The sequence below is a fragment of the Narcine bancroftii genome, chromosome 1, assembly GCF_036971445.1.
Source record: "Narcine bancroftii isolate sNarBan1 chromosome 1, sNarBan1.hap1, whole genome shotgun sequence".
Classification (NCBI taxonomy): Eukaryota; Metazoa; Chordata; class Chondrichthyes; order Torpediniformes; family Narcinidae; genus Narcine; species Narcine bancroftii.
The window spans coordinates 77509644-77537393 of NC_091469.1; the positions used below are offsets into that span (position 1 = coordinate 77509644).

Genomic DNA, 27750 nt, shown 5'->3' on the forward strand with positions numbered 1-27750 from the left:
TGCAACCTCTGAAAGGCTTGGGATTAGATAAGTTTCAGCTTGCTTTTGTATATTTGGCTTTATCCATAGTGAAAAAATGTATTGCTAGTATGTGGAAAGATACAAATATGACTGATATTAATAGATGGCATAATGAGATGAAATATTGTTTAATAATGGAAAAAATTATGTATGTTTTGCCTGATAATTATAAATTTTTTTATTAATAAGTGGTTGATACTCAGAATATTTACATTTCAATTTATATTGATTAGATTTTAAATGTATATTTAACCATTTTTTAATATTCTTTTTTCCTTTTTTATGGCTCTCCTTAGGAGAGTTGGCTGAAGGGGGGATCTTTTCTTTTTTTTTTCTTTTATATATATATTTTTTTTTTTAAATGTTCATGTTTAATTGCTGTATATGTCATATTATTTGTTTTTTTGAATGAATAAATAGTTTTTTTTTTAAAAACCATGTACAGCCCACCATTGATGTTGCATACTTAATATTTTAATTTGTTCATACGTGATTTATGAATAGTGTGTGCTACAACTTTAATAGGAGGTAAATGTCTGCTTCTAATTTACCTAAAAGGACTATTCCTACTTGTGCTGCTGCCAATAAGTCTTGTAGTAACATTTTTTTTCCTGTATACCAAATAATGTTCTATCTGAAGAGACCACCCACATGGTCCCACCCCCATCTATGACACTCCACCACAATTGGACTCTGTAGTTCATCTGTTGTCCTCATTTGGATCTCAGATTGCTCCCTGTCTTTTCAGAAATATTATAGAATCTGGTTCCTGATCTTCTCATCTATTGATTCTCTGGAATTCACCCCAGCCCCATGTTATTTCCCCAGTTCACTCTGGTTTCCTTACCAACCTCTAACTTCCATTCACATTTTCTCTCAGTCTTCTTACATCTAGACCCTTCTCAACACCTATTCATCCCATGGTTTCCTCTCTGACTCATCATTACCCTGATTTTCTCTTCTGATCTTCATCTCTATTCATGGACTTGATCCTCCCTTGTTGCAATCTTCTGTCAACCTCTGTTCACATATTCATTCTCCATATCATGTAGAAAATTTTCTAGGATAAGTGTTCTCTGTCAATTCTAATCCTTACAACACTTTTGTACAATAGAACAATTGTTTTTAACCATATGCTGGAGGGGGAAACACACTGGGGGCCATCTTCAAATAGTGAAAAAGTCCATTGTAGAATTTCTGGGTTTGATTATCTCAAATTTTCACATTGTCTTTGAAAGTCAATTTCCATTTAACAGTTTATGGCATGGAAACAGGCCATCTCGGCCCTTCTAGTCCACACTGTTCCATTGAACTAAAAATGAAAACATTTTTAATTGGTGTACGTGCTATCATTTCTAAAAGATATTTTTTGATTGAATATTATTCATTTGTCAGGTGTCATTATATTAGACTGCATGAACATGACTGCTGAAGCTGGAAAAATGACTATAAAAGATAAAGAAATCATCACTGCTCTGGAACAGAGGTTTCCTGACTTTACTTCACATCAAGATGTTTTTGATGCTTTGCTTCAAGCAAAACTTGATGTTTCTGGTAATGACTTTAATTTAATATATTTATTTTCCTTTAGCAAGAGTTGTAGAGATACCACTTTAAACCTGTAAATCATATGGGTAAATATTGTTCAAAGGCATAAATTAGATTTGAATTTGTTGTCAATCCAAGAAATCATGAGTAAGGTTATAAGTGATCAGCCCGTAAAGTACAATCGTTGATGCTTGTCAAGAGATACTCGTATGTTTTCATATGATGTTGGAGGAATCAATGAGCCCATTCTGCTTAAAATTCCCATCATCCCAATTTCACCTATTCTCTTATAAGCTCTCCCTACCCCCAATTTTGAGGGAAATTTTACAGAAGCCATTAATCTTGCAGCATTTCTTTAGGATTTGGGTGGAAACTGGAGCAGCTGGAAGAAAGACTATCAGAGGGTGAGTGTATAAATTCCACACACAGCAAGCAAAGTCAGAATTAAACACAAGTGTCAGAAGGTCCGTGGCAGCAGCACTAACTGTTCTGATACTCTGTCGCCCCATTTTGATGGCTACAGCCTGTTTCTATCAGGCAAGTGTACAGCTATTTAATTCAGCAAAATCTGAATTATCTGAAACAAAATGGGGATACAGAGAAATAGAAATATTTAAAGAGAGATGAGTTAGTAGGGAGAGGAATTGGGAAGCGTAAGGAAGAATGGAAAAATGCAAAGTTGAACATGGAGTGAAATAGAGTGGGGAAAATGATCTGATCAGACAACATGCATGAATCTTATTGTTTTACTTATTAAATTGCATTTAGTGGTTTATATACAAGATAAATCAACATATAAAATATAAAAATGCAGATGCTGAAAACTGAAATAACAGCTGAAAATAGTAGAACAACTGTGAATTAAAACTTTTGATTTTTATTTGTATTAAAATAAATATTGTTTCACGGCCCATAATCATGGCCCATGATTATCGCAGTCCTGGAAGTAGTGTCTGAAGTACATGAGAATACAAGAAATTTAAAAATCCTGTTATTATGGTTAGTGAAATGGTGGCCGAACTGACTTGTCCATTCACCTTCAGCAGACAAGAAATTAAAGCTCGTATGGCATTTGTACTGTTTTACCTGTTCTGCCATTCATAAGAACACAGCTAAGCCTTGACACTCTAATACTTTTATTATTGAATATTCCACACAACACCCTTGGAGAGAGAACTGCAAAATTTTGCTATCCACTAATGAAGAAATTTCTGCACAATTCGGTATTGAAAGATTGGCCAATTTTTTTTGAGTCTGTGAGTGCTGGTGCGAGATGTTCCAGCAGGGGAATATAAAACTATGCCTCTGTCTTGTCAAGCTTGTAAAGTTTTTTTGTACCTGCATGTTAATAATCTATGACAGTTTCCTCTGAACACCAATATATTTTGATCTCTTATTATTAAAAATACTCTCCTGCTTTAAATTAAATGACGACATTTTGCTTCCTTTATGTTCTGCTGCTATATCCTTGCCCAGTCAATTAAATTGAAGCCACTCTGTATCCTTTTTGCCATTTGGACTGACTTATTACCAAACACGTGTTACAGTTTAATCCATCTTTCAAGTTACTGATACAGCTAGGGGTCCAGTATTAATCCCCTCATCAGCTTCGTAACCCAAAATGATCAGACTATTCCTCTTTCCATTCTGGAATCTGCGAAAAGATGCAAATTAGGCTGGTTGATACTTAAACTCTCCATGGAACATTACATCACAGAAACAGGCCCCGTTGGCTCTTCCAGTCTGTGCTGAACCTCACCCCACCAATGTTCCCTCTAATTTTTATTCAGTGTACTCAAAAATCTTATACTGTGTAATTTTTTTTTTCCGTGACAAAAGTACGTGCATAATGAATGCTTGTGCAAATGTAAACTTGAAATTATTTGAAGATAATTTTGGCACAGCCTATCTCTCATCATAATAAAACTGTATTAGCATGTTTTAATTTAATACATTTATGATTAATTACTACATTATTTTAGGTAACTAACCCTTTGTGCGCTAGTTGCAAAATGTTGTGCGCTGATTGCAAAACGTTGTGCTCACACACACGCACATTGCTTCGAGGGAACAGAGAGCCCCACTGACCTGCATCCAGTCCATAGTCCTCCATACCTCTCCCATCCATGTATCTGTCCAAATTCTTTTTAAATATCAAAATTTAGCCTGCATTCACCACTTCAGCTAACAGCTCATTCCACACTCCACCCCTCTCTGTGTGAAGTTCCCCCTTGTGTTCTCCCTAAACTTTTCCCCTTTCACTCTTAACCCATGTCCTCTGGTTTGTACCTCACCTACCCTCAGTAGAAAAGCCTACCCTATCCCCCTCATAATTTTAAATACCTCTATCAAATCTCCCCTCATTCTTCTACGCTTCAGGGAATAAAGTCCTATCCTGTTTAATCTTTCCCTTTAACTCAATTGGTCAAGCCCAGGCATCACCCAAGTAAACAGTCTGCACTCTTTCTATCATATTGATATCTTTCCTATAGTTAGGTGACTTCAACTACACCCAATGCTTCAAATTTGGCCTCACCAATGTCTTATACAACTTTAAGATAACATTCCAGCTCCTCTACTTAATACTTTGATTTATGAAAGCCAATATGCCAAAAAGTACCTGTGGTGTCACTTTCAGGGAATTATGTAACTGTATTTCCAGATCTCTCTGTTCTACCACACTCCTCAGTGCCCTACCATTTACTCTTTATGTCATTTCTTGGTTTGTCCTTCCAAAATGCAACACCTCACACTTGACTGCGTTGTATTCCATCTTCCATTTTTCATCCCATTTTTCCTGTTCCTCAGCTCCACCCACATAGCCTCAGGAGAACTGCAGCATTATTTCTCAGCTTTTATACTCAATGTCCTGATCACTGAAGACAAGTATTCTGAACATCTCCTTTACTACCCTATCTACTTATTTTGACATTTTCAGGGAGCTCTGAACATTGTCCACATCATTATTATTGAAAGGTCCTACTATTTACTGTATACTTTACCTTTGCACCTTAGGACGTTAAATTCAACACCTCAAGTATTGAATTAAGCTCCATCTATTGATTCTCTACTCATATTTCCAGTTAACCTATTGCTGCTGTATCCTTTAGAGTGCCACGAGTCAGAGCTCCAATCAGGGAAATGCTCTTCCACCACTACAGTTTTGTTTTCTGTGTCCAAACCAGTTTTCAATCCAATGTAGCAAGTCACATTGGATCCCATGTGTCCTAATCCTGTTGATCAGCTGATCATGAAGGACTTGTTAAATATTTTACCAATGTCCACTGCCCTATCTCATCAATCATTTGTTGTCATTTAAAAAAAACTCAATCAAGTTGGTAAGCTGTGACCGACACTATACAAAGCCTTGCTGATTATTCCTAATAAGCCCATTCTTTTCCAAATGTGAGTTAAACCTTCAGAACAGCGTGTGGTTCAGACTCTTGTAAACAATTAATCAAATTTAAAATCTACTCCAGGCACCTTAAATATTTTCTTCGGTGAAGTAGGGGAGGGCATATGTGTTGCACAGTGAATAATTCGGGAGGCTGAGACTGAGTCACTGATCTACAGGCTTTTATTCACAATGGGCAAGGATCTCATCCTTTGCTGTGATCCAGGCTTTCTGGGGAAGGGTCAGGGTCACAATGGGCAAGGATCTCATCCTTTGCTGTGACCCAGGCTTTCTGGGGAAGGGTCAGGGTCACAATGGGCAAGGATCTCATCCTTTGCTGTGACCCAGGCTTTCTGGGGAAGGGTCAGGATGTTAGAGGTTTTATACAAGGCCAAAAGACGAAGGGGCCACAGGTATAGTCACAGGTCAGGGTGGAGTCAGGTAATCAGGAATTCAGCAGTTCACCACAGTCTGTGTGGTTTGGAGATGGCACTTGGAATGCAAAGAAGGAAAATAATTTTAATTTTAATTTTAGTAAATTATGAGAGATGGTTGTATACAAATTTTCCAGGCCCAAGTGAAAAGGCATGATTGAGATACCTTCTGTGGTATCAGCATGAGCTCCTGTCACAATAACAGGTTGTGATACATTCTGTACTGTACTTAAACTGCATAACAAATGCTGTTGATAAAGGGATAATTTAGTTGATATTTTTTTCAATGTTGAGAGTAGTTTCTCTTAGTCTCATTAATTATATTGATTTGGAAGTTTGACAGCATAAACATCAAAACCAGACAGTTCAAGAATGGAGTTAAAACCATTCTATGCAACAGAAATTCAGAATTCAGACAATCTTAAGGGTATTGAGTGGTCAGGCCACAACTGAACAGAGTAACAGATTGAATGTTTCAGGTATGATCTTTCTTTGGAAATTTGGAGTGTTTTTGCAAATCACAATTGATGTTCAATAAATTGTTGCTTTTAAATTAAAAATTGATACATTTGTATTCCGAAAAGGTATTGTGAGCCTTAAGGAAAAGATGGTTAATAGAGCCAGCTCCTTGAATGGTGGAATCTGTCCCAGGAGCTAAATGTTTCTATGTACCTTTGTAGGTCGATGTGGGTGGAGGAAGTAGTTTGATGGATATGAAAAAGAATGGATATTTTGTGCAAGGACTTCATTTAAACAAACAATTGTGAAGTGGATATGGTTAAACTTGATGGTTTTATCATGTCCACAATACTTTTAAGGCCCTTTTATATTGAAAATTAGTGATTTGTAAAGACAAGTTTCCTCTGCCCAGGTCCACAGATTGATTGGCTGGTCTAATGAGGTCCAAGTTACCTCCGCTAAGGGTGGTAGTGTCAGAGGTAGAACGAGGTTACTCCACCTCCTGTGTAAAAGGGTTACCACGGAAAGCTGCTGCAAAGGGGGAGGGCTGATGATGTCACAATGATGTCATCAGCCCATGACCCAAGTGCGAATTTTAAAGTAAAAACACACAATTCTAGAGAAACTCAGCAGGTCAATAGAGTAAAAACATTACAAGCATTGCCTCCTTCACCTTTGGAAGATGGATCAGGAATCTCCTTGTATAAAAGGACCACGTAATCTGCCTTTTCTGACCTCTGCCTTTTTTTTAAACTTGAGCAGGCAATAACATGGCTTTTGTGCTTAAAAACCCCTTTAGACTGTATGAGGGCTTTAAAGTTAGAGCATTCATAAACTTCTTGATTCTGTTTAATGAAGAAAAAAAAATTAGTTTTTCCAGATCAAAAACAAAAAAAAGTTAGATGCTGATGCTATTTTTGATCCCTTACCGTAATAGTTTGGCCAGAATTTTCTGTTTTGTTTGTAAACAATGCTGGAAGGGGGGGAGGGAGGGAAACCTGATCTGTGATGATGATGTTGACCCATGAAGAAAAGAAGGCTTTTACCAGAATGGTACTAAGAATATAGAGTAGTAACATAAGGCATGTAGAAAATCACAAAAATACAGGCACTGTAAATCTGAAATAAAAACAGAAAATTTGAAGCTCATGGTAGTGTTCGGGAGGTGCCAAATGACGTGAGATGTTAACTCTCTGACTTGAACTGTTAATTCTGACCTTCTGAATGTTTTTGAATTTTAATCAAGAAAAAACACTTTTTCTTCCTCCAGCAGATTTAAAATTAGCTGAAGATGTCTGTTCAATGTTCTAAGGGGCTTCGAAAGGGTAGGCAAAAATAAAATGGTTGCTGTGGCTGAAGAGTTGGTTGCGAACCAAAGTTTAAGAAAGTTGGTAACACCTGAGACATTTTCCCTCTTGGCTGTTTTCCTTCACTGTTAGGGCAGCCTGTTCTTCCCATTTCTATTTGTTCAGGAAATGATAAATAAAAGAATAACTCGCAGCAGAAAGGAACAATTGTGACCTCTGCTGTCACTAGGGTTAACTATATGTGACAAATTGCTCTGTGGAATGTGGTGTCTCCTCCCCCTCTATCCTCAACAAATTATGCTAAATTGTGTTGTGCAGGCCAGCTTCCTTGCAAGTGTCCTATTGAAGGTGTTAATTGTATTTCCTTGATTCAGTTTCATGGGGAAGTTTTCAACTGGACCTTCCACAAGGATCTGCATTATTTGATGAGATCAAAGTACAAATGATTTCTGAGTAAAATCAGTTGCAAACAACTTAAATTAAATCCATTCATTTGTTATATATTTAGACTTTTGACTTAGTCTACCAAATGTGAGCACATGACCAGTTGCATAGTTTCACCATATTATAAAAAGTTTATTCATTCTTATTATAAAACTTTTTATTTGGGAGGTGGGGGGGTGCGGATGCTGGGGGAAGCGATCTTGCCTATTGTGTTTGAACGAATGTTTGCAAGAGGTATTCTGTTCGTCCTGCATATCTGCGGTATCCTTCTAGCGATTCCTTTTGGAACCATGTATCCAGTCCATGCTGCATTTTTTAAAGTCTTATTTCCTATGATCAATTTTTTTCCCCTCAAATTTAAGTAATAAATGTGCATTCTCTGTCCTTGGGAAGGGGAAATAGGAGGCATATATTTAAATTTAGACATACAGCCTGGTAACAAGCCATTTTGGACCACAAGTCTGTGTGTCCCATTTTACCCCCATTTAACCTACAATCCCAGTACGTTTTGAATGGTGGGAGGAAACCAGAGCAGACATGGGGAGAACATACAGACAGTGTGGGATTCGAAATCCAGTCCTGTCCCGATCGCTGGTGCTGTAAAGGCGTTGCGCTCACCGCTACACCAATCGTGCCACCCCACCTTCATATTTTCAATGAGTACTGTGCATTTATATGCATTAAAAATAACCTAATTTTTTTGAAGATGATATTAATATAGTGCCTTGATTTAGATCTGAACTAATTAATAGAATGAAAGTTTAGCACCATTTTGAATGAAGAATCCTAGATTGTTTGTAGACACAATGAGTCAAAATTTGTTGCTTGTAGCAAAGATTGCCATCCCCATGCCTGAACCCATTAGATCTGGACATGGAGGGCCAATTTAATTTGAGTGCAGTAGAAAGTGGAGTCTTTTGGCTAAGATCAAGTTTTGTTCTTTTAAGAACTAATCAACAGAATCTGCAAAGTGAGGAGCTATTGCAGTAGCATGGAAGATGACTGAGGGGGGAAGACTCTGAGAGGATGTCAAGGAGCAGGGGCTCATCTGGTGTGAGCTGGTCTGTTGATGCAGGGATGGATCCATGCAGATTGGAGAATCAAACAACACTCAGTAGCGGCTGGATGTCCTCAGGCAGATGGTCGAGAAAGATGTGCTCAAAAAGTGGGCAGTTGGTGTGATCGCCCATGAGTGTGAGCATCTCGTCCATTTGCTCAATTGGAGACCTGTCCCCCAAGGCGTCAAGGTGCAGCATCTGAGCGGCACGCTGGCGCCTGGATAGTCCGAGGGAGCCGGTGAGCACCCGTTTGATGGTCCCATATTTATCTTCCGCGGGTGGGTGTTGAACGAGGTGCAGCATACGTTTGGTGGTGGCCTGGTCCAGGGCGGTGACCACATGGTAGAATCTGGTCGTGCCTGAGGAAATCTGGCAGAGGTGAAACTGAGCCTTTGCGTGGCTCAACCAGGTCTCCGGCTCCTACTCCCAGAAGTCAGGGAGCTTGACAGCTATAGCACTGACCAAAGGGTCGCTCATGTTGGGCTCAAAGGCATTTGAACCTATCGGGGTCACCAATTATAGCAGCAGCTACACTGCTAACTGAAATAACACACAACCAGATGGGTTGAGCTCAGTGAGCAGAACTGATTTATTCCAGGCTTATACTCCCAGCCCGGACCTGGCTGAGAACCGTGCTGGGGACGCTGACGTTGCTAGGGCATCATGTGGGTCCCCAAGCGCAGGCTTCTGAGCCCGGTGCCGAGGTTAAAGGTGAAACCCCCGACGGCGCCATTTTGTCCGGCTGCCCCGCAGAGTGTGTTACAAGCGGGGCCGGTTCGCCTGCCTGATGGCGTGCCGCCACAAATTAATGTTTGCATATGCTAATATTATTGTATATTAAATGGTAGATGTGTCTTTTCTTTTCCTTTTGGGTGGGAGGGGGAATGTGGAGAACAATATAAAACATTTTTTTGTATCATTGCTAATGGATATTTGATTAATGTTTAATTCATTTTTTTCCCTCTAATGATGCAAACAATTAAATAAAATGTTTTTTTTTAAAGTTGAAAACAATTTTATATAATTAGAAGCTTTAAACCAAACACAAACAAGTATTTTCTATACTTACTCTCCATCTGTAATTTCATGTGAAATTAGTGGTATTGGTGAACCTAGCAGTTAGTCTGAGGGCTGATTGCTCCAGCTTCACTTGAGGGAACGTTGAAAGACTGAAGCTCTCCAACTTGATACCCTTGGAAATCAAATCGTGTTGAAACAAACTGTACCAAGTAATGGCAGTAAATTTTGAGAACTGCAGATAGGAGAATGAATGCATGGAAATGAAATTCAAAGAGCTGCTGATGTTGGAAATGTATAGCAGAACAGGCAGGATTTTCTGTGTATACTTCATGTGCATTGATCCTGTACTTGCTCCATTTATGCAGAAAGGGCTAACAGCTTTATGATATTCCCCAGAAAAATGTCATATTGCTTTTGCTTGTTTGGCATTTTTTTACTTCTACTAATGAATTTCAGGTGACATTTGGACAACTTTGTTAATTACAAGTGATACAGTTTTGAAACAATTGGAATGCTTGCTACTGTGAAGCCTTGTAGCCAAAAGCAATGCATCGGATTGCTCACAGGCCATTAGGAAAATATTAAAGCATTTTTATCTTTGCCTTTGTTATAGGTTTAAGTACTGAACAGATTTTGCTGAAAGATCTGAAAGAGCTGTTGGAAGGAGACGCAAAACTAGCTATTAGTACTGTGTACATGACGCTTGAGGTGAGTGAATTTCTGAGGAAATTGGATACAACTCAACAATAGTAATGCACAGGGTGGTCCATTCCATCAGAATGATGTTTACTTTTGATATTGCAAACAACACCGCCAGTGCAGTTTGAGTGATGTTACCACTTCTTTACGAACATACATGCTTAATTGCAGACTGATTTACATAATGCATATTAATAACTTTCTTCATGTAGTGTGATTTATGTATTAGTACATCACAAATGAAATGTTACTGTCTTCATTCAGAGAGCGATGTCATTTTGTGATGGCTCATAGGGATTCCTTAATATAGAATTGGTCAGGATGCTTGAGTTCTCTGGATCAATGCTTGACTTCGCTGTTAGGAACAGAATGCATTTAAAGTTTGCATATCAGCAATGAGATCAGTGGATTTTAACTTTGGTGTTCTTCATTGAATATTAAAGGTCAATTAGGCATAGTGCTATAGAAAAAAAGCTTTTTTATTGCTGCTGTGTATTGCCTTTTGAGTCTCTCCAAGTCATTTATTGTTGCGACATTTATTTTCATATTGTGGTTTGCATCAGTTCATCTGTATTTTATTGGCAGTGTGTTCATCTATTCAATTGGATTTCATTTATGTGTGGCTGTTTGTTTCACTGATGACAATTCTTCTTCAAAAAGGGGACATTTTAAATTTTCAAGTTGAAAGTTATTAGAGACGATTTGCAAAACTACCTGTATTTCAGACTTTTGAGGATATAATTTAGTGAATGAAAAAACCTTCCCCACCATTTTGAGATCCAGAAATTTTCACTGCAGCATTAGATAACTCATAAAAAAAAAGTTCACTTTGTCTGGTATTCTCATTCAACATTAATTTAATAGCATTGTATTAATTTTTTTGGAACGAGAACTGAAAATTAAATCCTAAAAAAACCCCAAAAATAGCTCCATCCAACCGTTCAGTTTTACACCGTTTGACTTTGGTCAATTATATTTAAAAAAACTTCCCTTGCTAAGTTATTCCTAAACACTTATAAGTAGTACTCAATTATACCCTTCATTTGGGCTTTTTGATCTTGTATTTGTATTTGATTCCTCCATTGTCTTGCATGAAATTAAACAATCATGACTGTTCCTTTATGGGCACAAAGTGTGAAATTCTGTTTTTTCCTTTCCAATGACTATTGTATCAGTTCTGTGAATCCTTTATTTTATTCCATCAATTCCATTTGTAATAGTTCTATACTATGTGGTTGGAATGTGCCCAGACAGAATATTAGATGTTGTCCATCAAATTTGCAGTTGGCCTCAGTTTGTCATGCATGAGGCCATAGGCAGATATATTGGCGAGTAATTGAAATGGTTGGCCACATGATGGTACCTGATATTGCAATGGACAGGTTACATATTGAACTACATTCTAGTTTATAGAATTTATTTTCCAGAATAATCTTTTTGCATTTAACTAATATCTTGCCAATTTAATATTCAAATGTATCTGAGTATTTTATTATGTTTGTTCTTTCAAGAAGAATGTCTTTATGTGGGTTTAACATTTAACCAACTTCATTTTCCTTGAGCGTCAATGCCCATAACTCCAGTAATATACCACTTCCGGTTTCTGTCAACCATGCGCATTGCATGCTGGGAAACATCATTCTTATTTACACACATAATAACACAGATTTCCTTCTATATTTCCATATTTCTCCATTAATCTTATAATTTATCTTCTTATTCTATATACTTTCTTTCTACCTTTCCGAATTGTTACATTTGCTATATGTCCGGTGGCATAATCCCAGATTTTAAATCATCTTGTGTCTTGTTAATATTTTCCAGCATATTAACAGTCTGTATTTTATTGTCTTATCTCCATTTCAATGTGAAGAAATGTCCTATATCTCCTTCCAGTTCTTTTATTTTTGATAACGTTAATCACATGTGGCTCAGTGTGTAATCTGTCAGATAAAACTCTGTTGTAATAGCGGAGACCACCTAGTAGCCAACCATTTCAATTCTACACCTTACGCCTATGCCAATATGTCATGCACAGCCATACTGAGGCCAGCAACAAATGTGATGAACAACCCCTAGTTCTCTGTCTGGTACTCTCCAACCAGATGGCATTAGCATTGACTTCTCTGGTTTGCATGAGGCAAACTAGTGTGTGTGTCCCTTGTGCACAGTGGTGTGCTCGCTTCCCATTCCATTCAGAGAGTCATCACTTCCCAGCTTTTTTATCTTCTGCCCTTCCCCTATGACCTCTTGCCTGTGCTCCTCAATCCACCATTTCATTCAGGCGCCTGCATGCTCTTTGCTGATACTTTGAAGGGATTGAGCCCGAAACATCGGTGACACATCTTCGCCACAAATGAATGCTGTGTGACCTCTTGCATTTCTCTAGCACTTTGATGTATTGAGATTTTCTTGTTGAACTCCCAACATGATCTTTCCTTGCACCATTTTTGTGTGCATTTTTAGAGCTCATCCACAATTGGGTGCACCTGGAGTCTGGGATCAGTTTCAAAATAAGGTAACCATCCTTCTAATATGTAGAGGAGATTTCACCCCACTCCGCCCCCCCCCCCCCCCCCCCCCCACCGCCTGTAGAGAGTTGTGAATTCTCGATCCTCTTCAGTTGTGAACGCAGTCATTGAAAGATTTTTGAGCAACAAATGGCTCAAGAATTTAGAGGAAAGAATAGTAAAGTGTCGTTGAGGACAAGATTTATTATTGAATGATGGAACATGCTCAAAACGCTGCCAGGTCAGCGCCTCCTGTTGCTTATTCTCATTTTACAGAGGAATGATTTTTTCCTTCCATTGTTCACAAAATTAAGCAATCTACCTTACAACGGCACTAATAAATGTACAGTGTGTAGATTTATCCTTTGTTGAAGTTAGTTATTGAACATTGCACTCAGGATTCTAACTGTGTGGATAATACTAACAAGTTTAACTTCCACACTATTTACTTGAGGTAAGAACTATTTTGCAGACTTTGAAGAAACTTTCAGTGAATTCTGGAAAGAATGGGTTCTACTATAAATATAATTGTAACGAATTTCAGGGTTTTTTTGTGTAGCTCCAAATTGTAAATATCTAACTGTAATATTTATAATTTTTCTTCAAATTCGATATGAATTATTGCAAATCTTCTTCTTGGAGCTCTACACCATTTTTGAAATTAAGCTGATGAATTTGGCTTCTCTCGGTTTCCATACATTAAATAGTAAACTTTTTATCAATCTTGTATTTGAACTGAGATGGAAAAAAAATGTTGTGTCTACATTTGTGGTTACCTTTGTCTTGTTCTATTTATGGTAAGCATTCTGATGGACTTTAATCAGAATGGTGAAAGGGTTCTGGTCCTTGTGACCGAACAATATACTTAAAATTGGAGATTCGCTAATGAAAGCTGCCTCAGTTTTATTTTGGATCTGTGTTGGGTTAACATTAAGCTCATCATGTAATAACAGGTGAAACTGAAATACAGTAAAATCCCCATTTTCCAGCACCTATAGGAATTGCAGGTGTCGGATTTGTGAATATTCCGGTTTACTGAGACTTGCTCTACCAATGCCTAAGGCACCTGCATTAAGAATACACCATTTAAAAGACAAAAGGCAGTGCAAAATGTTTTTTTTTTAAATCAGTTTTGTAGTATTTAATTATGTAAAATTTACTTTTGTAAGTTACCTGTAACTTACAAAATTTAAATTCAAACCCCAATCACTGGCGTTGTAACAGTGTTGTGGTAGCTGCTATGCTAACTGTGCTGGTGTCATAATTAACCTCCCTCTCCTCCCCTAAATTTACAGATAAAGCCTTACCAACATACTTAATAAGATACTAATAAAAATAAATTTTCTCTCTAGGCAGGGATTGGGAGAGTTGCCCCAGTGATGAGTGGCACTGTGCAAGCTTGATGGAAACTTTATTCAAACTTCAGGCGGGGAATGACTGGGGTGCTTCGCTGGCTGAATGTTTGCTCCCTTCTTCACGAAAGGGTTGTGTGTTGTTTCACAGAACCTTTGTTTACAAGTTTAAACTTTAAACTTTAATTTCAAGCTATTAACTTTAAAATGTATGTATTTATTTATTTATTTCCTCAACATTTTTGCCGGTTGATTGAGTGCTGAATAATTGGTATCTTACTGTAGTTGCATTTTGTGATTTGACTAACACTTTTTTTAATTTGGAATGAAATTAAACATTGTTACTTATTTTAAATAATGAGAGAAAGCAGTGTTATATGCAATGAATACATAATTTGCAAACACTTCTGTTTGAACTCAGGATATTGAGACTTGGCATGAGAGTTTGTCTACTGTTTCAAGATTCAAAAAAGTTAGACCACAAAACATACGAGCAGAAATGGGCTATTTAGCCTTTGTCTGCCTGCCATTTAATCACGAGTTGATCCATTTCCCCCCTCAATCCCATTTCCTGGCCTTCTCCCTATAATCTTTGCCCTGGCTAATCAAGAATCTATAAATCTCGGCCTTAAGTACACCCAATGACTTGGCCTCCACAATTGTATCTGGGAACAAATATCACAGGTTTACCACCCTCCACATCTCTATTTTAGTCAGATGTCATTCAATCCTGATGTGCTCTCTTGCCCTAGACTCTCCCTCCATGGGAATCAACCTTTCTATATCTACTCTGTTCATGCCTTTCAACATTCATAATGTTTCAATAAGTTCTTCTCCCTCCCCCCCCATTCTCCTAAATTCCAATGAATACTGGCCAAGAGCTGTCAATTGTTTCTCATATGATAACCCATTCATTCCAGGAATCATCCTAGTGAACCTCCTCTGAACCCTCTTCAACTTCAGCACATCCTTTCTTAAATTAGGAGCCCAAAACTGCTCAGAATACTCCAAGTGAGATCTCACCAGTGCTCAACATCACACCAAGTGAGGTTTTTAACCACATTTCATAATGTGCTCAGTTTTTCATCAACTATACAAGATGTTAGTGAGATCACACTTGCAGTATTGTGTGCCATTCTGGTTATCTATGTCACATTTGGATTACTGACATCCCATGGCAATATAATTTCTTTATTCAACTACAGGTGCTTAATCTTTTATCTGAAAACCAAACTTTTTTTTGCTAAAGCTCGCCAAACATGACCTGTCGCGACCCATACTCAACTTACGCTTGAATATCCCATGTCATTCTGCATCGGTAATTAGTGGAACCCTAGGGAATCTATATTTTATAAGTGCCATCTGAAAAAAACAGTCCAACGTCTCAGATTTGCCGTATATAGAAGCCCAACTTGTTGTAGATGGCTCAACATCAGACGCCTCTGCAGCTCACGGACTTTGAAGAGTGTGAAAATGTCAAAGAACTGCAGAGTCTCCTTTGGATAACAGTGAGAAGTTATTGCAGAAGCTGATCATAGAGTATCTGTGTGGCGTCTTACTGAAGATTATGGTGTGGGAACTACCACCATATATATCTTAAAGAAGCAGAAAGATATATTTTTGACCAAGGACTATTGAAAATAGGAAAACATTGCATAGGACAAAAATCGCAAATATTGACGGTGTGCTGATTGAGTGGGTTCGTCAATTAACCGTTTATGCTCTGACTGGTTTGATTGTCGTGAAACAAGTTGGAAAATTCCATGAAGAACTGAATCTTGAAGGTGAGTGTGAATATTTACAAGGTTGGCTGCAGAAATTTAAGAAATGTCATGGTGTAAAATATCTGAAAATCTGTGGTGTTAAAGTTTCAGGTGATTATGATGCCACTGAACGTTATATTGATGAAATTGATGAGATGGTATCTGCTTGTACAGTGTATTTTCAGGTGTTTAACTTAGTTTGCACCAGTTCATGTTTGAAGTTTTACTTAATAAAAAGTATGCTAGTGATTTTATCTTCCCACCGCACCTCCCGCCCTTCCTGGTTCAGAGACCCTTCTTGTTGGAGTGTGTCTTTTTGTTTTGTGCGTATTGGAAACAGCACAATTACTTAAAAGTTCAGCCATTACTATTATTCTATTATCCAAAACAACATTCTGAAAAGTGTCTGGCCCCAAGGATTTTGGATAGAAGATCCAGTTATGCTCTTTAAAATTTTATAGGCTCTCATGTTTTCTCAATCAAAATTCAAATTCATTGCAGATCTTTATCATCTATTGATTCTTTTGCAATGTGAACTCATTAGGATCAGATATATTTATACAAAACTCCCAATCACTTGATTTGTTAGTGAAATTGTCAAAAGTTATGCTGTTTAGTTTGGAGAAAATAACCAGATTGATCAATTTCCTATCCACTTAAAATCTCAAAGCTTTGTTCTTTTGGCTGCACTATCTCAATTTATTTCTGAAATTTTGTGTTTTATTGATGATATGTTGAATAATGATGTGGCATAAAATTATTGTACTTAGTATGTGTTTTATGGCCATTATTGGAGATGGATTTTTGTTTCTTGCCTAATAATCATCAATAAGGCCTCAAAAAAAAGGCAAAATTTGAATTTTAAAATGTAAGTTGCGCTGAATCTTCTTGATTTGGTCCCTCACTTCAGAATGCCCCCTGTGATTCCCTCTCTCTGGTGAGTCAAGATCCCTCCTGCATCATTCCAACAAATTGTATTATGCTGTATTTGATCATTTTTCTCTAGTTAGTGGATGGAGTTATAATAGACCAACTCTCATTTTGTTTCAAATCAGTGATAATTAAATCACCAGACAAAACATTTAATTCACTCAATGCTTTTGAAATAAGAATCCATTAATGATTCAAAAATTATTAGAATTATCTGAAATTTAATTTGTTCTTTTTCTATGTTCACATCAATCAATATGTTCTATATTTACTGTTATAACACAGCCAAAAACAGGTAAACAAAGATAGTTTATTTCTAGCAAGTCATTCTCTAAGTCATAGAAATTTACAAATAGGTGTCACCAGTCTCTAATACAACTTGCCAAGAATCTGTTGTCCCAGTATTTTAGAGAACCAAATCACTCATTTTAGTATACTCTGGACTTTTGGTGGCCTGCTGCATAGCCGAGGGGAGGCCATTAGAGATTAATATTAAATAAATCACCAAGGGGTCCTTTTGCAACCCAAATCTTAAAGCCACATAGTGTGCTACTAATGGGCTTAAATGGTTTGAAATGAATTTGTTTCATGGATGTCATTTACATTATGTATATATTTATTTATGGCTTTTTAATTGTGGTTGGAAATAAATGTTAGCAGATATTACGTTCCCCTTTGCTGAATACATATTGTATGCTAAATCAATCAGTTCCAATTAATCTTGAGTGTACTATGGCAGTGTGAGGCTAATTCTGACATAGTATCTGACATGATGAAAAATAATTATTTTGTGATGAAAGGGAAATTATTAAGATACTTCAAAGTCAAGTGTTCTGTCAATTTAATTACCGTTAATGTGCAATGGTATTGCAGTTCTTGTGAGCAATTGATAATTTAATACTCAATATTAAGAAAACCTTGAAATAATGATGAAGCTATTCATCATTTCTTCACTTTCACTTTTATGGCATATGCAGTGCTGAATTTTACTTTGCTGTTTAAGGTTATTTATAAATAAGTGTACTTTCTGTCTTAAAGTAATAATACAGGATATTTATTTAGATCTTGAAGTTAGATATTCTAACTTTGGAATGATGCATTAAAATGTATTCTGCTTCTACTTAAACATTTAAATATTACTCTCAATCTATTGGGTAGAAAAAAATCCACTCAATTGTTAAAATGGTATTCTATAGCATATATTAATTGCTAACATTTAATTATTATTTAATAATAAACACAAGATTCTTTATTTCATTTATATAGGGAACATAAAATGTTGTTGGAGAGGAATATTTCATTATGTTAACAAGTGTTTATTTTGCAACTCACTTGGGTTTAATAAATAACCATTTCCCACTTTTAAGAATTTTACCATATGGAGGTCCTAGCATCTTGTTCACTGCATGCTTAATTTGTATTAGATAGGGTCCCAATAAAAATGTATTTAAAATGTCGCAGTGGATTATTTTAAAAAAATACATGTTGGGTCTCTGCTTTCTGAAGTTTAAAATAATCATTGTGGAAAAAATAATGTCAGGTAACATAAAATTGGAAGTTATGCTCATCTTTGTTTTGTGCTTGTATTATTAACAGTAGGTTATTTGTTTCCTTTGAATTGAACTTCAGACAGCTAAATGACATGACATTAGCTTATAAGCTGCTGTGGGCGTTCCATACACTGTGAGACTAATGCGTTTGCCTATCTAAAAGTTATGGAAGTTGTATTTATCTCATACTGTCAAGAGTGATGACTTAATACTTTCACTGGGATTTGATGTCTTTTTTTTGCAATAATTTATTTCATGCCTGTTGTTATACAGATGTTGTATCAGCAGGATTTTATTTCTTTACATTTTGTCAGTTACGCATTAACCCCTAAAAGCTAGTCACGGAATTTTCTTTGAATCTATTTTCCATATTGTACATAATGGCTTTGAACCAATATATTAATCTTTACATAACTTAAATTGTTGAACAAAAGATTTAAATTAGACATCTGAAACATGAGGATATTCGCATCACGTTGTTTTGTATCACTCTGTCATTGGAAATTGCAGTTTGGGAGTTTAATTCTCTTCCTAATTAATTATTTATTTTACATATAAAATCTAAAATCGTATAAATAATTAAGAAGGAATATATATGGCAACAATTTCAGATAAATGCATACACAGCAAGTCCACTAAGTCCTTGACATTTATTTAATGGAGAAGCAAGGAACTGCAGATGCTGGAATCTCAAGAAAAAACAAGACATTGCAGGTACAAATTGGTCATGCAGCATAGTTTTGATCTGAAATGTCTATTACAGTTGTTCTCAAACTTTTTTTAACACCTTAAGTAATCCATTACTAACTACAAAGTACCTATGGCATCAGTGCTCTGTGGTTAGTGAAGGATTATTTAAGATGGTATGTGAGTGTTTGCGAACCATTGGTCTATGATCTGTTTCTCTCTGCATATGCCAATTTACTTGCTGAGTTCCTGCATCATTTTATTTTTCTTATATTTATTTTTCTCCTTTTCCACACATCTAAAATGTGTTAAAGACATTAAAAAAAAAAGACGTTAAGATCATAAAATGGGGTAAGGCATATTTTGATGGTGTAAGACAGGAAATTGCGAAGATTTATTTTCCAGAAATAATATGTCCACCTTTGCATCAATGTGTTTTTCTCCATGCTTATTGTGGAAAGGAATGAAACCATTATTTCTCAGAGTTTAACAAAACAAAATTATGAAGACAATTTCTTTTAGATAGACAACTCATCTTGGTATGCAGAGGCAACATCTGGAAATATTTGTAATTTTCTTTACTCAGCTACTGGAGTAGACGCTCTTGAAGGGAATGTGATTTTATAAAATTTATTCTTTGTGACAATTGAAAGTGAATCATTTAAACATCCTCAAGTTCTTTCCTTCCCCAAAACATGTCTAATCCATTCAGTTTCCATGCCCTCTATACATCTTGGGCTTATTAATGATTTCAATTTGTGGCCCTTGTTGAGAAGGGCTGATTGGACAGTTACATGGATAACAAATATTCAGATAGATCTAGGCTGAATGCCAGTAAATGGGAAGACCTTGGCTTGCATTGAGCCGAAGGGCCTATTTCCATGCTGTGGATCTTTGATTTAAAATGTAATAAATTATATAACAAGGCTGAAGTAAAAACAAGAAACACTGGAAACGATCAGCAGGTTAGACAGCATCTGTGAAAAGAGACAAAGATAACATTGTAGGTTGAAGACCCTTTGTCAAAACTAAAAATAAGAGAAAACAAGTTATGATTTGCAGAAAGGGTTGGGGAGTGATAAATGGAGAAATATGAGAGCTTAAGATGCTGTATCTTGAGAAAACAGAGAAACTTTTAGGTTAAGCAGCATCTATGGAGAGAAATAGGTAGTCTCTTTTGGATCATAACTGCTTTTTCAGACTAAAGAATGAAACAGAGCGAACAAGCATTAAATAAAGGGTGGATGGGGGGTTGGGTGGTGCAAATAGTAATAGGATAAATGAAGGTGAAGGATTGGTTGAGATTGGTAGGTGCAGAGACCACTGGGCAAGGAGAAAGTTTAGGAAAATTTAGTGCAGGAGTAGGTAAAGGGCAGATGTCATTTAAATTTGGTTTTGTCTTTGTAAAAGACTAGAGTTATACATTTAGAGTTCAGGATTATGAAAATCAATGATATGAATCATTCTCTTGAGTATCTGGCAAGGAATCAAGATTAAGTGGTTTGCTAATGTGTCAATATTGGGGTTTTCTGGATAGCCACGTTTTCATAGAAACATAGAAGATAGGAGCAGGAGTAGGTCATTCGACCCTTCGAGCCTGCTCCGCCATTCAACGAGATCATGGCTGATCTTAAAGTTCAGTCCCCCTTCCCCGCCTTCTCTCCATAACCTTTAATACCCTTATACTGAAGAAATACATCTAATTCCCTCTTAAATATATTTAATGAACCTGCCTCTACTGCCCTCTGTGGCAATGAATTCCACAGATTCACCACCCTCTGGGTAAAGAAATTCCTCCTCATCTCGGTCCTAAATGGTTTGCCTATTATCCTCAAACCATGGCCCCGGGTTCTGGATTTTCCCATCATTGGAAACATCCCATCTGCATCCATTCTGTCCAGTCCTGCCAGAATTTTATATGTCTCTATGACATCCCCTCTCAATCTTCTAAACTCCAGCGAGTACAATCCCAATTTGCGCAATCTTTCCTCATAAGTCATTCCTGCCATTCCAGGTATCAGCCTGGTGAATCGCCTCTGCACTCCCTCCATTGCAAGAACATCCTTCCTTAGATAAGGTGACCAAAACTGCACACAATACTCCAGGTGGGGTCTCACCAAGGCCCTGTACAGCTGCAGTAAGGTATCCTTGTTCCTATACTCAAACCCTCTTGATATGAAGGCCAACATACCATTTGCCTTTTTAACCGCCTGCTGTACCTGCATGCTCGCCTTCAGAGACTGGTGTACAAGTACCCCTAGGTCTCTCTGCACTTCCCCATCTCTTAATCTATTGCCATTCAAATAGTAATCTGCCCTCCGGTTTGTATTACCAAAGTGGATAACCTCACATTTATCCACATTGTAGTGCATTTGCCATGTATCTGCTCAGTCCCACGCTAGACAGTTGATAGACAGTTGATCCTGGCATCCTAAATATCACTTTAATGAAATTTGTAATCTCTGCCAATTCTTCAGTTCATTGCTGATACACCTGGTTTAATGCAAGATGTTCCCAAAGGGTTATTGATATTGTATTCATGCTTTTAATATACATATCTAGGCTGTGTACTCAATGATGGTTGCATCCAAATGTATCTTAGATGGTTTGGAATTCTATTTGTCCACAGTTTTAGCTGGAGGCATACTGCACAAACTTGATTATTCCGTGAGCTCTTCTGTTAACTGTATCCTTTTGTAGCTGATATCTAGATCAAATTTCCAAGCCTGGCATGCAGTCAAAATGGAAACTCAATCATCTTTCTGGTTTACCACTGAGAAATGAATATTCTGGTCTCTTTGGCATGCATCACCAGCTGAGATTTAATCATCTCCTTCTATTCTGAAGTAAGGAAAGGCAATGACATTCTTTAACCAAATGCATCAAACAGTGAGGATCAAGTGGCAGGGGTCAGGTTTATCATTCATAGATAAAACTGCATGTGGTGGTCTTTTCCAGTCCATTTTGAAGTCAAACTTTTATTTGAACTGAATGCACTACAATGTGCATATAGAAAACCTTATCATATTGTGGTTATAAATAAAAGATGAATTCAGGGGGAATGTGCATCTTTCAGAAGCATTTATAAAACATTTGTTCAATAGACCTAAAACTTGCACAAGCTAATGTTGAAATATAATCTGTTCTCAAATAAAACAAAAGTACATGGAAAAAATAGAAGTCTCTTGCAATCAAGGTAGTACTGAACAGAAAGGTCTGGGAGATGTGATCTTGCTGATTTGATTTTGTGTTAAAGAATCTGTTTTTAATTTTGCATTGCTCTGTTTTGGAGATAGACAAAGATAAAAGTATGAAGATGTTTCAATAATTTAAAATTATTATTTGAACTCTTAAGCATATTTAACCATTTCTAGATTGGTACAGAGGTTAGGGAAGGCACGGTTGATGCAGTGGTTAGGGGAGGCACGGCTGGCGTAGTGGTTAGCGCAACGCCTTTAAATCGCCAGCGATTGGAACCAGGGCTTGAATCTCGCGCTGTCCGTGTTGGTTTTCCCTGGGGGCTCTGGTTTCCTCCCACTATTCAAAAGCATACTGGAGTTGTAGGTTAATGATGTGTAAAATGGGTGGCATGGATTCATGGGCTGCTATGTCCTGTTACTGTGCTGTATGTCTCAATTTAAATTTAATAGATTTTTCATTCATTGGGGTACCAGCCTAAATCTATGAACACACCCTGAATGCATTTGATTATCTTCAATCAGAACATTCTGTGGAAAGGAAATTATGTTAAGGGTGGTGGGGAGTGGAAAATATGTAAGCCATAGCTTTGAACTGGCAAAACTTGGCTGTCTAGCGTTAGATTGACCTCCAAATGATGCTTGAAACAAAAAAAAAGCCTATTTTGATTATGCACATTAGTTTTCGTTTTTTTCTTAAATTTCAGTTCCTCCTTCTACCTACTTCGATGCTTGATGTTTTTGGCACGTGTTCCTTGTGTCCAGCACTTAGCATTGCTAAAGACATATTTTAGCAAATGTTCTTTCAATGCAATTCACTTATTGCCACAATCACTCCACAGCAAATGCAATTTCACTGGCTCTCCATTCAGCTCTGGATCACCTGGACAGCAACACATACGTCAGGCTACATTTCATCATCTACATCTCAGCTTTTAACACCATCATACCCTCAACAAGCTCCAAAACCTGGGCCTCAGTGTCCCCCTCTCAACTGGATCCTTGACGACTTGGAGGACCACAGTCAGTCTCCTCACTAACAATTAACACAGGCGTCACTCAAGAATGTGTGGTTAGCCCACTGCTCTACTTGTTCTACACCCATAACTGTATGGCTAGGCACAATTCAAATACCATCTACAAATTTGCCACTGACACTGGTCTTTGGCAGACAGAAATGAGGAAGCAGACATGAGTGAGACAGATCAGCTAGTTGAGTGGTGTCACAACAACAATCTTGCATTCAACATTAGAAAAACTAAGGAGCTGATTGTAGACTTCAGGAGGGAGAAATCAGGAGAACAGGAACCAGTCCACATTAAGGGGTCAGCAGTGGAAAGAGTTAAGAACTTCAAATTTCTGGGTGTCAATATCTCTGAAGATCTATCTTGGCGCCTCCATGTCGGTGCAATCACAAAGACTTGTCAGTGGCTATACTTCATGAGAAGTTTGAGGAGATTTGGTATGTCACCAAAGACTCTTATAAATTTCTACAGGTGTACCATGGAGACCATTCTGACTGGTTACATCATTGTTGGAATGGAGATCCCAATGCACTGGACAGGAGAAAACCACAGAATTGTGGACCTGGCCAACTTTATCCTGGGCACCAGCCTTCATCGAGGACATCTACAGCAGTGTCTTAAGAAACCAGCCACTATCCTCAAGGACCCTCGCCACCCAGGTCATGCCCTTGTCACACTGTTACCATCAGGAAGGAAGTACAGGAACTTGATGACAAACCCCCAACACTAAAAAGCAGATTCTTTCCCTCTGCCATCAGATTTCTACCTCACTTTCTCTTCTTTTGCAATATGTTTTATTTAAAAAATGTAATACTGCTGCAAAACAACAAATTTCATGACACATTCTTGACAATAAATTCTGATCCATTATGAAGCATTTCTAACACTTATTTAAAATTATAATAGATAATCTCTAAAGTAGTGAAGAGGAAAATGTCTTTTTTAATATTTTTATTGATTTTACACAAATAAACATACATGTACAAAGTATTTATGGAATGCATAATAACAATGACAAATCACATAATTTAAAATATAAAAGCACATGTAGTGCATCCACAATACAAAAGTACAGCAAAAAGAAAATTTTTTCACATATAGGTGTGACTCTAAATCCCATCTGCCCCAAAAAAGGTTCTTTGTTCCTGAAATAAAAGTGCAAAGTCCTGACATTTGGGATTAATATTATGCTGAGAGGTTATGGAAATAATTCAGGAATGGTCCCACAGGATTTGAAACCTTGTATTTGAGTTCTAAATTTAAACAGGACATAATGTCCCTCAGCCATGAACATGAGCGGGCAGGGCAGCATCCTTCCATCTAAGCCAGTGGTACTCAACCTTTTTCTTTCCACTTACATACCACTTTAAGTATTACCTATGCCATTGGTGCTCTGTGATTAATAAGGGAATGCTTAAGGTGGTATGTGGGTGGAAAGAAAAAATGTGAAAACCACTGTTTTACTCGTACCTAATTAACTTGTTCTGTGCACGGTTTCATAACTCCAAAGAAAATGGGCCAATGACATTTTTTTATTCAAACAAAATAGTTAGTAACAATTAGGTCCAGAGCAGTGATTCTCAACTTTCCCTTTCTACTCACATACCACCTTAAGTAATCCCTTATTAATCACAGAGCACCGATGGCATAGGGATTAGTTAAAGTGGTATGTGAGTGGAAAGAAAAAGATTGAAAACCACTGATCTAAGGAGTATCGCATGTCTGGCTAAAGGAGAGGCGAAAGACAGAGTACAGCATTTGATTGGAGTTAAAAGAACATCATCCCCTAAAGAAGAAAATGCTGAAGAATGGAAACTTGCATTGCAGTTCTTTACTTTACTTTGTTCTTTTTGATGATCCTGGCATGAGTGATGGAAAATCCTTGTGGCTCCTGCAAAAAAAATTGAGGAACAAAAAGACTGTACAAATAAATGCACAATCTGTAAAGTTGTTTCACAAATATTGATGAAACATTGTCATTCTTGGATTTGAATGATAAACATTCTAGATTCAAGTTTTCCTTCAGGATTTGAATTTAAAAACAAATTTGATTCGACAAGTTTGCTGGAGAGGCTGAGCAGTTCAGGCAGCATTCATAGGAAGCAAAAGATGATCAATGTTTCGGGCCTGGGCCCTTCATCAGGCCCAAAACATTGATGTCCTTGACCTGAGTGCCTCTACTGCCTGTCAATGTCACTCCTCCTATTTCAGATTAAATTTATTGTCAGAGTACATACATATCATCGCATACAATCCTGAGATTTCTTTTCCTGCAGGCGATGGAGGGTTTCCACTTATCGGTAGTGTAAAAAAAATTCAATGTACACATGTAAATAAAGAAAGAAATGTAAACAAACTGCAATACAGAGAGGAAGAAATAACTAAAGTGCAAAAGTATGAGTCCTTAAATAAGTCCTCGATTGAATTTGTCATTGAGGAGTCTGATGATGGAGGGATAGCTGCTGTTCTTGAACCTGGTGGTGTGAGTCTTGTGGCACCTATACCACTTTCTTTTTATTTGAATATTTTATTTAAAAGTATTTTTTCCATACATGTAATTAATATACTTCGACGTTAGGGATGGCAGAGGTCGACAGCATCGAGTCCACGCTGCTGAAGATCCAGCTGCGCTGGGTGGGTCACGTCTCCAGAATGGAGGACCATCGCCTTCCCAAGATCGTGTTATATGGCGAGCTCTCCACTGGCCACCGTGACAGAGGTGCACCAAAGAAGAGGTACAAGGACTGCCTAAAGAAATCTCTTGGTGCCTGCCACATTGACCACCGCCAGTGGGCTGATATCGCCTCAAACCGTGCATCTTGGCGCCTCACAGTTTGGCGGGCAGCAACCTCCTTTGAAGAAGACCGCAGAGCCCACCTCACTGACAAAAGGCAAAGGAGGAAAAACCCAACACCCAACCCCAACCAACCAATTTTCCCCTGCAGCCGCTGCAACCGTGTCTGCCTGTCCCGCATCGGACTTGTCAGCCACAAACGAGCCTGCAGCTGACGTGGACTTTTACCCCCTCCATAAATCTTTGTCCGCGAAGCCAAGCCAAAGAAAGAATTAATATACTGTTTTACAATAAAATAAATAAGTTAAATTCATTTGTTACATAACAGTTATAATGCCACCCCTTCCTTCCCTCTCCCAACCTCTCACAAGAATGTATATATGTATATAAAGAATTATATAGAGTATAGAAAAAAAGAAAAGAGAAAAAATATAATATGGATTGCCTGAAGCCTTGCCACACTACATACTGGAACTTAACAGATTTTATCTAACCATTTTCATTTTAAGGAAGAAGGTTCAGACTTTTAAACCTAAAATTTGTATATACGGGCTCCAGATTCACAAAAAAATGGGATATTTATTTCTCAAATTATATGTAATTTTCTCTAATTGGATACAAATTTGAATTTCTGTGTTCCATCTTCCCATATCTGAATAGGTATCTGATTTACAAGTCACTGCAATACATTTCCTTGCTACTGCCAATGCGATTTTGGAAAGTTTCACTTGGTGTATTGACAATTTTAGTTTAGGTCTTGTTCCTTCTGTTTTCCAGTAAATATAAATCTGGATTTAATGGAACTACCTGTATATCATTCTAAAAAATTTGTAAATCCACCAAAAAAGGTTTTTACCTTAGAACGTGACCAAGTTGAATACAAAAAAAAGTACCCATCTCTTCGGCACACCTAAAACATTGATTTGATGTATCTGATTTCATTCTATTCATTGTTTTTGGTGTAAAGTATAGCTGATGTAAAAAGTTAAATTGAGCTAATCTATATATTACATTGATAGTATTCGTCATACTATCTTGACAAATATGCTCCTCCATTGTAATATTCAGATCTTGCACTCTTTTCTGTCTAGATTTGTGCACACCCTGTTTAATAATTCCCTTTCACAGTAAAATATATCACAGAAGTATTTTTTTTAAATATTTAATAGTTTACACTTCATTACAAATAAGTAGCCACATTTCTAAACCTAATTTTTCCCTTAAATGTGCTCTCAATTGGTATAGTGCCGGAGGATTGGCGTGTTGCGCATGTGGTTCCTTTGTTTAAAAACGGTTCAAGGAGCAAGACTAGCAATTATCAGCCTGCAAGTTTGATGTCTGTGGTAGATAAATTGATGGAAAGTGTTCTTAGAGATAGTATATATAAGTATATGGAGGGACAGGGTCTGATCAGGGACACTCAACACGGATTTGTGTGTGGAAGGTCGTGTTTGACCAATCTTGTTGAATTTTTTGAAGAGGTGACGAGGAATGTTGATGAGGGTAGATCAGTGGATGTTGTCTTTTTGGACTTCAGTAAGGCCTTCGATAAGGTTCC

At 37.3% G+C, this 27750-nt stretch overlaps 1 protein-coding gene across 2 annotated transcripts in view; it reads left to right on the forward strand.

The window, feature by feature from the left end:
- The window catches only part of LOC138738688 (exopolyphosphatase PRUNE1-like), a 202997-nt gene that overhangs the window by 104609 nt on the left and 70638 nt on the right, over window positions 1-27750 (forward strand). The window contains exons 5-7 of one of the 2 annotated variants that reach the window (XM_069889508.1): window positions 1417-1575; window positions 10299-10393; window positions 14247-14436. In XM_069889508.1, the coding sequence (XP_069745609.1) occupies window positions 1417-1575; window positions 10299-10393; window positions 14247-14297 (305 nt within the window). In that variant the 3' untranslated portion in view covers window positions 14298-14436. Of the gene's footprint in view, window positions 1-1416; window positions 1576-10298; window positions 10394-14246; window positions 14437-27750 lie in introns of those variants that run through there. The other variant, XM_069889426.1, reaches the window with a different exon arrangement.